The 16371-nt window shown below is 42.9% G+C and overlaps 2 protein-coding genes across 4 annotated transcripts; one reads left to right on the top strand and one right to left on the bottom strand.

The window, feature by feature from the left end:
- Positions 1 to 452: 452 nt before the first annotated feature.
- LOC114048672 (surfeit locus protein 1) lies at positions 453 to 5748 on the bottom strand. Of its 2 annotated transcripts, none has more exons than XM_027869743.1 (9): positions 5641 to 5748; positions 5191 to 5254; positions 3664 to 3794; positions 3487 to 3569; positions 2787 to 2978; positions 1956 to 2028; positions 1509 to 1671; positions 695 to 776; positions 453 to 610 (listed from the first exon to the last, which is right to left on the bottom strand). In XM_027869743.1, the coding sequence occupies exons 1-9, from the start codon at positions 5743 to 5745 to the stop codon at positions 550 to 552; spliced, it is 954 nt and encodes a 317-aa protein (XP_027725544.1). In that variant the 5' UTR covers positions 5746 to 5748; the 3' UTR covers positions 453 to 549. The 2 variants fall into 2 exon arrangements, with proteins under 2 accessions (XP_027725544.1, XP_027725545.1); XM_027869744.1 differs by lacking the exon at positions 5641 to 5748 and adding an exon at positions 5399 to 5604.
- A 70-nt stretch (positions 5749 to 5818) lies between these two features.
- SURF2 (surfeit 2) lies at positions 5819 to 14797 on the top strand. 2 transcript variants are annotated; one of them, XM_027869749.1, is made up of 7 exons: positions 5819 to 5976; positions 8066 to 8220; positions 9251 to 9354; positions 10362 to 10541; positions 10948 to 11111; positions 14077 to 14162; positions 14709 to 14797. In XM_027869749.1, exons 1-6 carry the CDS (start codon positions 5887 to 5889, stop codon positions 14152 to 14154), a joined length of 771 nt encoding a protein of 256 aa, XP_027725550.1. In that variant the 5' UTR covers positions 5819 to 5886; the 3' UTR covers positions 14155 to 14162; positions 14709 to 14797. The 2 variants fall into 2 exon arrangements, with proteins under 2 accessions (XP_027725550.1, XP_027725549.1); XM_027869748.1 differs by lacking the exon at positions 14709 to 14797 and having other exon boundaries at positions 14077 to 14192.
- Positions 14798 to 16371: the final 1574 nt, after the last annotated feature.

Raw genomic sequence — 16371 nt, 5'->3', positions numbered from 1 at the left:
GTGCATGAAATGGGTCTTGACCAAATCTAAAGCAAATTTCAAGAGGTGAAACAGGTTTGCAAGATAGAGCATATCATATGTGGAAACCTGAGTAGGCCACAGGCTGGAACTCTGAGGAGAAAGTGTTGACATGTAAAACTGGGGAGGCAGTGTCAGGTGGTAAAGAACTTTAAAGTTTATTTGATCTTAGAAGCAGTAGTCAGTCACTGGAGGTGGGGAGAAAGGGATGCCATCAGACCTGGACTAAAGAAAAATCACTTTGGTGCTATGTGGGTGATAGGTGGGAGAGGGGAAAATAGAAGGCAGGAAAACCAAGTAAGATCTTGAAGTAATCCATGTGAGAAGTGATCATGTCCACTGGGGTGGTATTTGTGTTAGTAAAGGGGGATACTTGGGAAAGATGTAGAGAAAGAAACAAAATTTGGCAACTAACGAATCAAATAGAGTAGAACTTAATTAGGCAAAGTGGGAGCCTTTATTTTTTATTTAAAAAAAAACTGATTCTGTTTGTCCAGTTTCTTGCCCCCACTCTCCCTTCATTGCTATCTCCTAGGGTAGTCGAACAAACTTCTTAAACCACATGTAAGATGTTGCTGCAGATAGTCCATACCTGAGGGGAAAAGTAAATTAGTCCTGGGAAATTGGAGGGTAAAACACAAGTTATGTTTAAACTCTGTATGATCTGGTAATTTACCAAGTAATGACGTACTGCATATGTTCATTCCTCAAGGTTACTCTTGTTTGGCCACCAATGGGCCCTCCTGGGACTGTGCTTTCTATAAACAAGAATAATCAAGACAGTTGATATATTTTGTGGCTATTTTTTTCCACTGCCTAGAAAAAAAAAATCTACATACATAATATAGTGATTTTATAAAGTATTTCTGCACATTGGACCTCAACTGGTGAAACAAACTAAGATACTAAGCTATAAGCTATATTGTTATCTGATGACCTCTGGTGATTTATTCTGCGAATTGGAAAAGGACCTTTGACCTCATTTAAACTTAAGTCCCTTACTTTATACAGGTAAAATGAGTTGTCTGAGGACAAGCCATAACTAGCACTAGGGGTGGGGAACCTGAAGCCTCAAGGCCACATATGCCTTCTAGGTTCTTGGGTGTGACCTTTTGACTGAGTCCAAATTTTACAGAGCAAATCCTTTTATTAAGGGGATTTTTGTGAAGTTTGGATTCAGTTAAAAGGCCACATGTGGTCTCAAGTTCCCCACCCCAGCACTAGGATATGATTCTAGTATTTCTATTTCTCCACTAAAAGCAACTAGCCAGCCTGACTATTTTTGCTCCTAGGCTCCCTGCCAATTACTAGGAAAAGTGAAGCATCTAACCCCCAATTATATATTGCCTCCCAACAGAATTTTAATGTAACAGTCAAACTGCCAATGGAAAGGCACTGAGAGTTAAATCTAAGTAAGTGAAAGTTTGGTTGCAGGATGAAGAACAAAAGTCACCACCCACCCCTGGTTCCCAGATCCATTCATAACATACTGAAGTCGGCATCAATGAATATGGGCTCGGCGCCTGTGACCTTTGCCATGGCGTCCAGGTCACGGTAATGCCAGCGGTTCTTCTCTGGCTTATTTTCAGGGACAAAGGGCTTCCGAGTTTCTGTCAATCTCACCATCCCAATGAGGTCAATTTCATCCTCAATCTATTAAAAAAAAAATTTCTATCATTCACATCTTTTTTTTCCTGTTCAGAATTCTTTAACTATCAAGGACCCTCAAAGGACAACTTCAAATAGATAAAATGAAAGCACAGGGATTGAAAACATGAGTTTTCAGTTAAGGCTTTAAAACATTCCTCCACATCTAGAGAAGCCTATCCTTTAATTAAGGATGATTTTCTCAACCCCCGTTTAAACATACAGGTGAGCAACGTGCTCTGAAATAAATTCTCTCCTTCGTGCAGTGAGGATAGACTAATATTCCTTACCTGGCCTTTCTGCCGAGTCTCTGGATTTATTCTTTTCCTGGGAACATATCCTCTATTCACCAGAATTGTGATCCTAGAGTTTTACAGAAGGAAAAAAAAGTACTGTGAAAGGATAAATCTTTGCTTCTAAGTGATCCTGTTTTATACTATGGCGCTGATGAAGTCCAGAAGGCCAGATGCTTCCCTATCTGATCATTCCTTTTTCCAGAACATATATTAGAATAAATTTTAGCTATACTTAGGTGTCCCATATACCATCTACCACCTACTTTCCCAAGCACTGGGAAGCTGGCTCTCCATTATCTCAGATGTTCTAGTCATGACTAAGGGAGCAGTGGGGAATACCCAGGTTAAAGTCCTTGTTCTGTTTCTAACATGGGCACTTCATTTTCTACCTCAAACAGGTTTGGATAAAATTACCTCTATTCCTTTGCAGCTCTGATTGTTTTTTGTTGTGACAAAAAGTGAGCCAAAAGTCTATCTACAATACAGTACAGTTTAGAGACAAATCAGCCTCAAAAAAAAAATCAAAACAATCTTTGGATTATTCTCTTAACTGTTTCCCCTTTGTTAGTGATGACTGGAATTACAAGTTAGTGGACTTCATATGTCAGGGTCATTTAGAAACTGCCATCAGGCCTACAGCAAATAGAACAATGGTGCTTGTGGGTAGAAGTGTGCTGCTTCCAGGTTAATGAGTATAAACTTTCTGGTTATATATCATAGGATTCTAAAATGGGAGGCTCACACATAGGTTAATATCACAAGACTGGGGAAGTTAATTACAAGTGCACCTATAACTTCAGCCTGTTCCCAACTGGTTCAACTCACCCCAAATCAGTACAGTGGAAAGGAGTGACAACATTAGCACCACTTTCCACTGTGGAGGACATCCGGCCTGAATCCCAGGACTCTCGTGCGGGGTCCACCATGGTTCGGGGCAAGATATAGAGTTCCTTGGAGTGGTCAAATTGCCCTCTGACTTTCACAGGCCTATACTCCAAGTCCTTCAGCTCCATGAGACTGTAGGGAAGGCAATAAAATGCTTATAAGGGGTGGCTTCAGGCAAAACTGCCTTCCAAGGAATTGTGTGGACATCATTCCCCTTTACATGAAGATCCTTGAGCCTCATTTTTTTTTTTTTTGAGGCAATCGGGGTTAAGTGGCTTACCCAGGATCACACAGCTAGTAAGTAAGGAAAGAATGAAATAAAACTCCTCATAGAGAAAAGTGACTTGTTAACATTAAGCCATCTAAACCATAACCTCAGTGAATGGTTTCCATTAGTCAGTATAACAGAAGGATTAACTGAAAGTGGAGTTGGGAAGGCTGTGTGTCTTTACTTCATCCTTCTGGAGCTGAGTTTTTCCATCTGTAAAACAGGGGTGTGGGACTAGGTAACTATGAACCTTCTTGCTCTGAAACTCTATGGGTTAGCACAGGCCACAGTCTCAACATGTAATGGAACATAAGTTACTCAGGCAGGGCTGATCAAGACCCAGAAGCAAGAGGAGATGGGCGACTAACTCACTCTGCAGGCAGAGGGATGGGCTCAGCTGTAACTCTGGATTCCAGCTCTTCAATTAGCTTCAGCTTCCACTTCCGACGCTGGACCTATGTGAGTAACCAACCCACGTATACCCACATGAGCCAAAAGCAGTGGAGCCAAGAGCTTCAGTACTTTAAAGAAAGACATGTTGGTCATTACCTGCCATGTTCCCAGGCCAAAGGTGGTCACAGGGATGAGCAACAGGAACCACTTGTAAAACAAGTCTTCCTCTGACTTAGCAGTAGCTGCTGCTGTAGAGATGCTACATCTGCTTGAATTCCAAACAGCCTCTGGAAGAAGCCAACAGATGATAGCAAATTAAATTTGTCATGTTATCTTTCCTGGTCTTGGACTGTAACCTATAAATATCTCCACCACTCCTACCTTCAACCTCTTCCCAATCTGGGGGTCTGTGATATTTAGGAAACAAACTATAACCTTACTAATTGCTCTGAAAGGGCAAAATGGAGTAAAGCTGAACTAGGCGGAAGCCTGAGGTCTAATCTTGACTGTCACTGACTAAAACTAGATACATAATATAATCTTCTCCATGGCTCATTTCTTCCATCTGTGAGGATATAATACCTATTCTCTCCCTTGATAAGTATATGGATAGAAGCTAAACCTGTGATTTCATTCATACAGGAAGCTCCCCAAAGAGGAAATTCTCACTACTAGAATTGGTCAGCACTTTCTGTTTAATGTATATGATCTTAAAGGAGTTGATGCCTAGGAGGAGGCAGCTAGGTGGTGCAGTACATAGAGCACTGACCCTGGAGTCAGGAAAACCTGAGTTCAAATCAGGCCTGAGACACAACACTCACTAGCTGTGTGACTCTGGGCAAGTCATTTAACCCCAACTGCCTCACCAAACAGGAAAAAAAAAAGTTGCCTAGGTCAGAGGTGTCAAACTCTTGCATGTGGTCTCCCAATGCAGCCAAAAACAAATTAAAGTGTAATTGGGAACTATCTAGCAAAAAAAAAAAAAATAGCAATACAAGACAGAATGTTAATTTATGGTCTTCCAAGTCACTATGCAGCCTGCAGGGATCATTTCTATTTGAGTTTTACACCAGTGCCCTGGGCCACTGGGCTTGGGTGATTTGCCCAGGGTCACACAGCCAGTATCATAGCTGAGACTTACTGAGAATAAATGTTTTATATTCTTAAAGTATAGTGCTAATTACTACTATTGTTGTTGACAGTGGATGTGAAAGTACCTTTAAGTTCTTAGGGAATAGAGCATACTCAAAGTATGCTTGTTTTAACAGTTAAACGCAAACCTGGTTTCAAGGCCAAAATTAATGGCAACACCAATATTCCTTTAGATTAATGGTAACACTCATAATTTCCTTACATTAATATAACCATCTATCTTCCCCAAGTTCCTAGCAAGTGCCCTACACATGGCCAGTAATTTATAAGTTTCATGAAACTAAATTAAACAACGACTGACAGGAAGAAAGAGTCGCAAAGCCGAGTCAAGAGTCAAAACATTTTGATGCAAGCAGGAGGGAACTTTAGCTCTCTCCCATGGTCCAACCCTTTTATTTTAAAGCTGTGCAAACTGAATTTCAGAGAAGGGCAGCCCCAAGGTGGCACTGCTAGTGACGGCTAGTCAGATGTTTAATTCAGCTTTCCTAACTACCAACAGAGAACTTCCCTTGCACCAAACTCCCTCCTCACCTGGGAGCCACTGGCCCAGGGGAGAGGCACCAAGGAAGCTACTTCGGAAAGGGCTAATCAGATCCTGCGGGGAAAGGGGACACAAAGAAGGCAGAGAAAGATCAGCTCCTTCCGCAGATCCGGGGGAACAACATACATGACTCCAACAACGTCAAAGAAAAGAATCGAAATGAAACTCAGAGGAAGCAGCTCCCTCTTTCCGGGAGACCTGGGGGGAACTACGGGCGCGGAACGCGGCATACAGTGGCAGCCTGGGGTCACGTGTTGGGAGGCTGTCTTTCACCGTTTCCCATAAAGATCCGGCCCCCGGCCTCGGGACGCTCGGCCACTGCCCCGGTCCAAGCCCTCCCTGTCCCAAAGCGCGCAGGGCTCCTCCTCCTCCTCTCCCCTTTCTCCTTGGTTCTGCTCCTCGTCTTCCCCAGCTCGAACTCGGCCTCAGCCCCGCCTCACCGCGGCCTGGGGCACGCGCCGCTGCGGGACCCTCTTCAGATAGAACACCCCACCGAACATCAGCCTGGCGGCCATGACAGCTGCACCGACCACTTCCGGGGTCATTGAGCGCGGGGGTGGGGGAAAGAGACGCACTTCCGATAGGCGTAAGACGCCGCCCGGCGCGGGCCCCGCCCTCTTCCGGGTTTCCACGTGGTGTGTCCTAGAGGTGGCTGGGCCGTGACTCCCTTCCCCGTCCCCGGAGCCATGGGTAGCACGGACGGCCAGGTGCCGCCTGATGTGCAGGAGTTCCTCCTGGGCCACCCCGGGCTGCAGTTGTGCCCTGGCGGGGCCAAGGTCAGCTGGGAAGGGGCTGGGCCCCGGGTTTACGGAGAGGGAAACTGAGGCCCAGGGAGGGAAATGTGAATGACACATCCAGGCAGAGCTGGGGCTCCTCTCTCCCGAGGCGGGGGAGCTTTCCTCCTCAGGAGTCAGCGTGACGCTCTCTGAAAGAGAACGGAGTCACGGGACCCGAGTTTGGATCCCAGCTCCTCCTCCTGTGTGACCCTGGCTGAGTCACTGAACCTCTCGGGGGCTTAGTTTCCCCATTAGTAAAATGAAGGGGTTGGCCTAGATGACTAGTCTCTCCGAAGTGGATAAGTGATCCGTAATTCAGCCCCACCTCCTCACCCACCTCTACCTTTCCTTATGGCTCCTTGCCTGAATTAGGTAGAGGGAGTGCCACTTACCCAAGGCAATACATTCCCTATGACATTGCCAGGAGTCCTAGGCCTATCTCACAGGATTGTTGTGGGGGGTGAAATTTGGTAAATATTTGTAAAGACCTTTTTAGAACGCTGTATAAATGCTAGCTATTGTTGTTAGCACTCTTTGCAGGGCCTGATCCACTAGATGAAAGGTTCTTAACTGGAGTTCGTGGACTTTTTTAAAAAAAATATTTTGATAACTGTATTTCAGTATGACATTTCTTACCTTGTTATCCTTTGTAGTTCATTTTATGACTTTAAAAGCATTCTGAGTAGGAGCCCATAGGCTACACCTGAGTGCCAAAGGAGTCTGTGACACAAGAAAGTTTAAGAACCCCTGCACTAAATCATGTTTTTTCTCTTTCATTTTCCCCCACTCTCTTCCTTGGGGATCCTCTAGTTTTAAAGAAAAGGAAATTGAGGCTTTAGAGTAATGCCTTGCCCTGTGGTGCAGTGAGTCAGTGAGTGAACTCCAAACAAAACTCAGGTGTCAACCTTTGTCTTTCTATTAAATCCTTTCAATGCTCTTTCCTCTCTCTTCCCCTTTTTTTTGTCCTTTAGAAGTATTGTGGTTTACCAGAAAGAGGACTTTGGATTTAGAGTCAAAGGAAACTTGGATTTCCATCTTGGTTCTGCTATTTATCTCATAACCTTAGCAAAGTTCATTTTCCCTCTCTAGATTTTTGTTTCCCCTTTTGTAAGATACAGGGGCTGGGCAAAATAGTGCATAGCTTTTTATCTTTTGGTCTTTATCATTAAAAACAGCTGCCGTAGGGCAAAATCTTCAGTCTTCCTCTCTGGAAGGGCCTTCAGGTACTGAGGTTCCAGCTTTGGAAGAACCCTGGACTGGGAGCCAGGAGATCTCTCTTCTGGTCCTCCCTCTGCCACTGACTTACTCTGTAGCTATAAATCATGGGATTATAGATTTACATCAGGAAGGGAGATATGAAGTCATTTCCTCTACCCCCTTCATTTTATAGTTGACAAGAGATGCCCAGAAAAGTTAAGTGACTTGCCCACAGTCACACATCACAGATATAGTATATATATATATATATATATATATATATATATATATATATCAGGGGTAGGATTTAAATCCAAGTAATCCTTTTACATCTTTGGGCCATAGCTTCCTCTCCAGCAAAATAGAGATAACAGTGTTTGTACTGCCTACCTGACATGTTGTGAAGAAGTGTTTTGCAAAACTAAATGCCATAGAAATAAGAGTTGCTACAGTTATCTCTGCCACGTCACAACTTTCCCTATCAGTTTCAATATATCATGGGTCAGCATAAGAAATTGAAAACTTTTGGGGAGTTTGTGGAAGCCACAGATGACAGAAAAAGTTTAGAAATTTAGAAATGCATAAAATATATGCATAGTATTGTATAATATCAACATATTTTATCTTTTAATACCGTAATAATTCAGATTTCTTCTCTGATATGAAGGGAAGGCCAAAAATTTTTATTCAGATTTTCCAGATTTTGGGGACACTAAGCTCCTAACTCCTTCGATGTGGAAGGGATAACTGTATTCTGTTTAGGTATTTTTCTTTCAGAATGAGGTCCTGAAAGGAAATTGGCCCTTATGACCAGCCACCCTTACACAGGGACAGGATTCTGAGATTGGCAAGTACGTGCACACTCATTCTTCCTCCTTTCCCTACCCTTCAGGTAAGGTGCAGACTGACAGGCCATGAATTGCCCAGTCGACTTTCAGACCTCCAGGCCTATACCAGCGGTAAGAAGTATCAGCGGCTGATGCGCACCACTGAGACCTTTGACTATGAAGACTTTGAGCCACACATCGTTCCCAGCACCAAGAATCCGTATGTCCCCAATGGAGAGGTCCCTGACAGCCATGAGAGTCATAAGAACAAACACAGAAGAAAATTCCTGGGGATAGCTGGGTTTGGGCAAGGGAATGTTTTGATGATGGATGTTAAAATAGCCTGAACAGGTATAGTGGACTGAGCCTTGCTTTTCATGGACGGGCTCCAAAAGTGGCTACAGCAATGCCAAAAGTAGAGAAAGGAGATAAGATTTAGAACTGGAACCAAGGACCTTAGAGATCATTTAGCCCAATTCTCTCCCCCTTATTTAACAACTAAGGAAACTGAGACTTGAGTAGTTAAGTGACTTACTCAAGGTTATACAGATTTTGTGGTAGAACCAATTCCATTACTTGATTCCAAATCTAGTGTTCTCTCCTCTCACTATAATGACTTGGCTCCCAGTTCTTTCTACTGGGAAATAACCAGGCAAGTCTGCAGTAGTATACTGATCCACGACTCTTCAGTGTTTAGGATACCTGTATAGAGCCCCTCCTTATTAGCCCAGACTGCACAGTGGGATTCCCAGGTGGTGGAAGAAGAGAAACTGTTTTCTAGGGTCGTTGGAACTTGAGTGAAGAAAGCTCATTCTACTCCCAAGGCACACGCTAAGCACCTGCTCAACTGTCAGCAGGTAGACATGTTTTCTGGCCATACCCTGTGGATATTAGGATAGCCATGTTGTTCTCCAGTTTTCCCTTAACTGAAAAATCAAAGGAATCAGAAAGGGGGGAAGAAGGCTCTTTTCCTTTTCCTTGCCAAGGAAACACGTTAGTTGGCACAAATTGATTGTGTAGTAGAGTGGAAAGACGATGGTATTTTAAGTCAGAGGACCTGGGTTCAAATCCTGGTTCCATTACTACTTACTACTCATTTTAAGCAAGTTATCTTTCTTCTGTGTCTTATCAGTAACATGATGGGGTTAGACTAGATGACCTGTAAAGTCACATCCAGCTCTAAATCAATCTCTGATTCTATAATCTTAAAATTAAGGTGTAACCCAACATTTAATCCTTCTACTCCTCAGGCACCAAATGTTCTGCAAACTCACCCTTCGGCATATCAACAAGCTTCCAGAGCACATCCTACGTCACGTTCAGGGCCATCGCTACCAAAAGGCTCTGCACAAATGTAAGTACCTAGACACCCCACTTTTTGAACTCTGGATGGATTTTTGACTCTCTCATTTCCAGAGCTATTTACCTGGGGCAGGGACCCTCTGTCAGAGGGGCAAGACCTTAGAACATTGAATGTTAATAGCTGGGAGAGACCTGGGAGAAAATGTCGTCAAATCCCTCATTTCCTCAAACAGACTGACAAATGACTTGCCTAAAGTCATAATGTTAGTGACAATCTCTTGATTCCATCTCCAGGGCTCATTTTTCTTCTGCTACTATGTATTAGCCCCTTCTGATGTGAGCAGGTGTACTCATTATTTATTATAATCCTTGAAAAAAATACAGTCCTTGATGCTCTTCCTAGTAGGGTATCATAGTCCAGATGCCTTGTGGCTCCTGCTTGTCACCTGTCTTTATCTGTTCTGGCTTCGATTTGAGAAGGCATTGGGCCAATTGGCACTCATCCTTGAAGCCCTGTCATAAGCCTCTACTCGCTTTCTTTCTAGGCCAGGATTGAAACACACTCAATCCTAGCTAATCTAGGAACCAGACTGATTCCCTCCTCACCTCTGACATAAACAACCCAGGTGCCACGTAGCTGAGATTGAAGGTGTTCTCAATTCCTTGTACGTAGTAGGCACTTAACATTTGTGGAATAGAACTGAATTTTCTCAGTGTCAGTCCATGCATTTTCTCACATTTGCATGTCTCCACTATTTGCTACTTCTCCACCTGCAGCTTCCACTTCTTGGCCATCACATATGACCATACTTTCAGCAGTAGGAGAGGTGAAGGTCCAAAGTGACAGCAAACTGTCCCTCCATAAGAGCTAGATTGGTTTTACTGATCCTGTTTCTGGTCCTAGTTTAGTTCAGTGGGATGGAATTTTTTTCTCTGAGTAACCTAGGGGCCAGGGCAACACTCCATGGCTCACTTGGACCCTGGGGGACTTAGCTGGTTAAACTAAGTTATAGTGTATGTTGGGAGAGCTGTGGCATTCAGCTGGCCTGTTTTCCTCAGATGAGGAGTGTCAGAAGCAGGGTGTGGAGTATGTTCCTGCCTGCTTGCTGCAAAAGAGGAGGAGACAGGAAGACTTGATTGATGGTGACCAGCAGCCCCGAAAAAAGGAGGATTTCTGGAAGCCTGAATCCAGTGATGAAGACCACCAGAGTGATGACAGCATGAGTGACTTATACCCATGTGAGCAGGACAAAGTCCTCTTTCACTTCTAACATTTAACATGTCTAAACTAGGCCCATTATTCTTTTTCTGTCCGTTCTGTGGGTTGGCTTTTTAAATGTTTTTCTGGTTATCCCAACTCTTTGCTGCATCATAAATCAGTTTGGAAGTAATTCACTTAATTTTGTTTTTATTTTTTTTTTTTGCCAGTATCAAAGTAAAAAAATCAATATTCCACCCCTGGATCCCAACAAAATCTTATATGCAGTACTTAATGTATACACACCACAGTGTGTGGCTGATGCTGTCAATGACACTTGGGGGCCAAAACCCTGCAGGTAGCACATCGGGGAAACTCTTAACACCACACTCCAAGGTGCACATACTTTTATTAACCAGGGATGTAATTGGAGTCCTCTTGTTACAGCTGAGCTGTTCACTGAAAAGAACCCAGGTGAGAATGGAGATGTCACAAGGAACTACTTGACAGACACTGAAGACAGCAATACACAGCTTTCAAGGGAGAATGACATCATGAGTAGAGGAGAGAAGATGGATGTGGACTGGCCAACATGCACTAAAAGGACAAAGGTGAAAGTGCAGCAGTCACAGCAAGTAGCTATCAGTACATTAGCAGTTTAAGTCTTAACGGAAGGCAGCGTATAGACCACTGTACCTAGAATTGAGTGATTAGTTACTGTTTCGCCTTTGCCACAGATGAGCTCTGTGATGTAGTGGAAATCCCTTAACTGGCCAGGACCAGGCTTCACCAGAGTGGAAAAAAAATCTTAGAATCACAGATTTAGAGGTAGAAGCGACCTCAGGTCAGCCAGCCCAACCCCCATAATTTACATTTGTAGAAACTGAAGTGTAGAGAGTCTCTTCAGTGACTTGCACAAGGTCACTCAGACAGTCAGTAATTGGCAAAGTCAAGCATCAAACCAAGGTTCTCAAAGTCCAATGCTGTTTCCTCTGTACTACTTTTGTCAGTGAGCATTTATTAAGCGCCTACTATGTGCTAAATACTGAGGATAAAAAGAAAGGCAAAAGACAGTTTCTCTCAAGTTTACAGATTAATAATGAGGGAGACAACAGGCAAGAAAACTATATACAGGATAAATAGGAAATAAGAGAGGGAAAACATTAGAATCAAGAGGGTTTGGGAGAAACTTTCTGTAGAAGGTGGAATCTTCATTGAGGCTTAAAGGAAGCCAGAAGGGAGAGTATTCTACACATGGTGGGCAAATCAGTGAAAATGTCTCCAGTCAGGAAATGAATGTCTTATTCAAAGAAGAGCAAGGAGACCAGTGTCATTAGATGGAAGAGTGTGGGAGGTGAGGGACACAGTGTACAGAAGGTACGTAAGGACAGAGGTGTAAGAAGACAGGAAAGGAATGGGAAAGGTTAGGTAGTGAAGGGCTTTAAAGGTCAAATGGGATTTTACATTTGATCTGGAGATGACAGGGAGCTATTAGAGTTTATTGATTGTTGGGGAGAGGGGACATAATCAGACCTGTGCTTTAGGAAAATCTCTTAGAGTACAGGATGAACTGAAGTGGGGAAACTTGATGAAGGGAAGCCAACCAAAAAGCAGTTGTAGTGGTCAGAGATGAGGACCTGCACTTGGGTAGTAGCAACATCAGAGGAGAGAAGGGAATGTATTCTAGAGATGTTAGGAAGGTAAAATTGACAGGTTTTTGCAAGTACCTGGAAAGATACTGGTGCTATTTTGTAACTAGTAAGTGAAAGTAATAGGGAATTTTGGAAGGAGGAAAGAGTTTTGGAGGAAAGATAAGTTGTTTGGGGCATGTTGAGTTTAAGATGTCTAGGAGATATCCAGTTCAAGATGGCTAATAGGCATTGGGAGATGTGTGACCACAAGTCAGCAGAAAGTTAAGGCTGGATAAGGAGATTTGAGAATCATGGGTTAATTGATTTCATGGGAGTTGAGATCACAAAGTGATAAGAGTACAGAGAGAGCAAAGAGGACCAGGATGAAACTTTTGACACCCATGGTTAAGTAGCAGGCATAATCTGGCTGAAGATGCAGCAAAAGAGACTGAGAAGGAATGGGTCAGATATTTAGGAGAACCAGGAGAGCAGTATCCTAAAAACCCAGAGAGAAAAAAAAAATATTAAGAAGAAGGTAATAGACAGAGGCTGCAGAGGTCAAGGATGAGGACTGAGAAAAGAGCATTAGATTTGGCAATTCTAAGAGATACCTGCAGGCAGCTAGGTGGGGCTGTGGATAGAATGCCAGTCAGAAAGACAAGCTAGCAGTATGACCCTGGTTGCCTCAGTTTCCTTATATGTAAAATGATCCGGAGAAAGAAATGGCAAACCACTACAATATCTTTGCCAAGAAAACTCCAAAATGGGTCACGAAGAGTCAGATACAACTGAAATGACTGAACAACAAAGATATCCTTGGTAACGTTGGAGAGAGCAGTTTCAGTGGAATGATGAGGCCGAACTTTAGAGAATGAGAAAATAAAATCTATTGTAAACTGCCTTGTCAGGGAGGTTAGCCACAAAAGGGAGGAAGGAGATGGGATAGATCAACTTGGGGGTTTTTGAGGATGGGGAGACGTGGATGTGTTTGTAAGCAGTGGGAAAGCACCCCATAGATAATGGGAGAGAGTGAAGATAAAGTCAGTCAGGGTGATAAAGAGGATAGTCTGCTGAAGAAGATGGGATGGAATAGGATCACTTTTGCAGAAGCTATTTGTAACTAAAATGTTGCCTTTTACAACATTACAAGGATTAAAATCTAAACCAAGAGCTGGAAGGGAATCACAAACAGGCACTGTTAAGTAATAAGATTGGGAGTAAAAACCTGATTTTAAATCCTAGCTCTGCTATTTTATCTACTTGCAGGTCATGGAGCAGCTAATCAACCAATGATCATTTATTTATTATTATATTAGGCCTGTGTGTCAGGCCTAATCGGGGCAGCTAGGTGGTGTAGTGGATAGAACACTGAACCTGGAGTCAGAAAGGTCTGAGTTCAAATTCAGCCTCGGACATTTGCTGGTGGTGTGACCCTGGGCAAGTCACTTGACCCATATTTGCCTCAGTTCCTCATATGTAAAATAGGAATACAGTGGAGAAGGAAATGGCAAACCACTCTAGTATCCTTGCCAAGAAAACCCTATGGACTTCACAGTGGGGTTACATGTAGTCAGACATGAGTGAACAGCTGAACAACATCAACAATGTATCAGGCAGCCTAAATTCTATCAGGGAAAATGTACCTGTATATATATTTTATATATCTATATAATCAACTAAATGTAAGGTAATTTGGGGGTAAGACACTAGCAACTAGCATAGGAATCAGGAAAGGCTGTGTGTAGGGAGTAGCATTAATCTTTCTGGGCTTTCCTTTGTTTCTCATCTCTAGAATGACTCCTTGGCGCTATTTTAGGTGAAAAGAAGGCAAAAAGCTGTGTTTAGCCCCAAGATTCAAGTATCTTCCTTATGTCACAAGAATAGAAAATCCAGTCTAATTTTCAGATTTGACACTGATTTTTGATTATTTGCATTTCTATCATAGAAGTCAGCTTCGATGAAGAAGTTCAAGAACCACCACCAAAAACCTAAGCGCTTCAAAAGAGGAACAGAAACAAAATAAAGTTTTTGGTAATTGAAATAATAAAGTTGATGAAGAAAGTAGTAGTATCTTTGAAGGCCAAAGGAAAAGGGAGGGGTGCATGGCCCATTCTGAGCTACCTGTAGAGCGGTGGCTATGTAAACGCCTGTTAGGGTTCTCCCATGGCTACCGATCGTATTACACCTCTGTCTCCAAACAAGTGATAATGCCTTGTGGCTAAGGCTGAGATGCAGATGTACGGTCTATGTGAGGATTAACTACAACAGGATATGTCTTCAAGCAACCCATGTGGTAATCATCACAGCTTTTACCTCTTTGGCCTCACGTTTATTTCCTAATCTCATTTTGGACATTCCATTGACTATGTGGTCACACTAGATACAACAAATGCCATTATTTTATTTTGATGTTTGTTTCCAAAATCAAAACATTTTCAAATACAACTAAGATATAAAATACAGCATAAAATGAGATTTATATCTATTCTTTCCCACATGAAGCAAAAAAAAAAAAAATTCAGAAGACTTTTGCCAAAGCCAATTGTTGGTAAATACAAGTTTCTGTCCCTGCCCCAGGCTCTGGACCACTAAAATCACAGAGTGGAGAAGAGAAGCAGCAGAGCTGAAGGGGCGCTGCGATCGTGGGGGAGGATCACTGAAGGCAGCACTGTTTCAGGTGTTCGAGTCAGTCCCACTTCTCCAACAGTAAAAAGCCAGTCTGTGGAAGAGTGGGGCTAAAGAAAACAGGCTGCCTTGGCAAAGACGTTGCTTACAAGGAAAAATCTTAACTTGTGAGTAGCAGTTGATGGGCTTGCTGTGCTAGATGGCATTAGTGAGAAGGGAATAAATGGGACGTGGAACCAAAACAATTGCCTTTCTTTGGCTAAAACACTGTTTACAAACCACTCTTTCTTAAAATGAGTATCTCGATAATTAATCAAGGGAATATTGAACTTATTTAGCTTAATCTTACAAATACTTGAGGAAATAGGGAGGAGGTCACTGTTTTGCTAGCTGGCTTGGTAGGGACAAAATCCTCCCAGCTGCACCGTGGGTCCGGTGTGCAATGAGAGGGTAGAAAGGAAAACTCTGTCACAGAGCTTGACATAATACTTTGAGAAATAGCAAGCAGAAATTCCACCCCTTCTCCTTAGGTACAAGTAATTAGAAAAAGGTTTCCATTCTTCATCCTTGGCAATTTCCAAGAGTCTAAAACAGTCCCATTAATAAGTAAAAGGGACAAGCATAAATAAAGTATAGACTTGGGATTCTTGGCCCAAAGACAGTTGACAGGCCCTGCCTTACACGCCTTCGTTACAGGGAAGGGCTTACAGTAGGAAAGGAACTACTATCTGAAAAAGTTCAGGATGCTGTGATCCTGGAAACTCCCAAATGGAACTAAATTTCCAGTATTAAATATCCCCTCAAGATCAAAAAGAAGCCACTTCGCCCACTGTTACCAGAGTAACGTCAATTTGGCTGCACAGAAAGGATCTGAGGAATAGGGGAGGCACTGCAAGAGAGGTTCTAACTATCCCTCTGTAGCTTTAGACTACAATAGAAAACACAGGGACACTCTTAAATACAGGATTGCAACAACTAATATACTGCCCCCCGAAAAAGAGAAACACAGCATAAGGCAATGTTAGAAAACTTTAAATACAGGATCAAGATCAAATCAGTAAGGCATCACACATTTTTTTAAAAATTCAATTTGGCTGTGTACGGTATAGCAAAAGAAAAAAAAAATCAAAAATTGAACAACAAAGCAACAGCCTCCTGAAATGGTAGACCCTGGGATAAAACCCAGTTTCTGGCCATAGCCTGGGAAAAATCCCTTAACATAAGGAAAAGTCTGGTGATGGGAGTTGCTTAAAACCCATTCAGAACCCCAAACAGGGCTTCACAGTAAGCTAAGATCTTGCTCTGTGAGAAAAGAATGGGAGGCATTGGTTTGAAAGCCTAACTTTCTCCCACCTCCAAATGGTGCTAGGAGAAAGCTTTTAGAAAAAGCCACTATCATCCTACCTGAGATGCTACATTCCAACAGCATCCACCACTTACCATGTCAATTGTATCAATGAGGTCTGGTTCACTGCCCGTGAACCCACTCAGGGCAACTGCCCTGCTCTTATATTCCAAAAGGCCCTGGTGCCTTGCTGCAGTCAGTGCCTAAAACAAAGTCTTCAACCGGCTCTCTTTCCCTATCTTAAGCCACCAAAGCTAAATCAGTGCAACT

Source organism: Vombatus ursinus, unplaced genomic scaffold (assembly GCF_900497805.2).
Source record: "Vombatus ursinus unplaced genomic scaffold, bare-nosed wombat genome assembly UNPS02014793.1, whole genome shotgun sequence".
In the NCBI taxonomy this organism is placed as follows: domain Eukaryota; kingdom Metazoa; phylum Chordata; class Mammalia; order Diprotodontia; family Vombatidae; genus Vombatus; species Vombatus ursinus.
The sequence above is the reverse complement of the archived record's forward strand: the minus strand, read 5'-3'. Positions and strand labels throughout refer to the sequence as shown.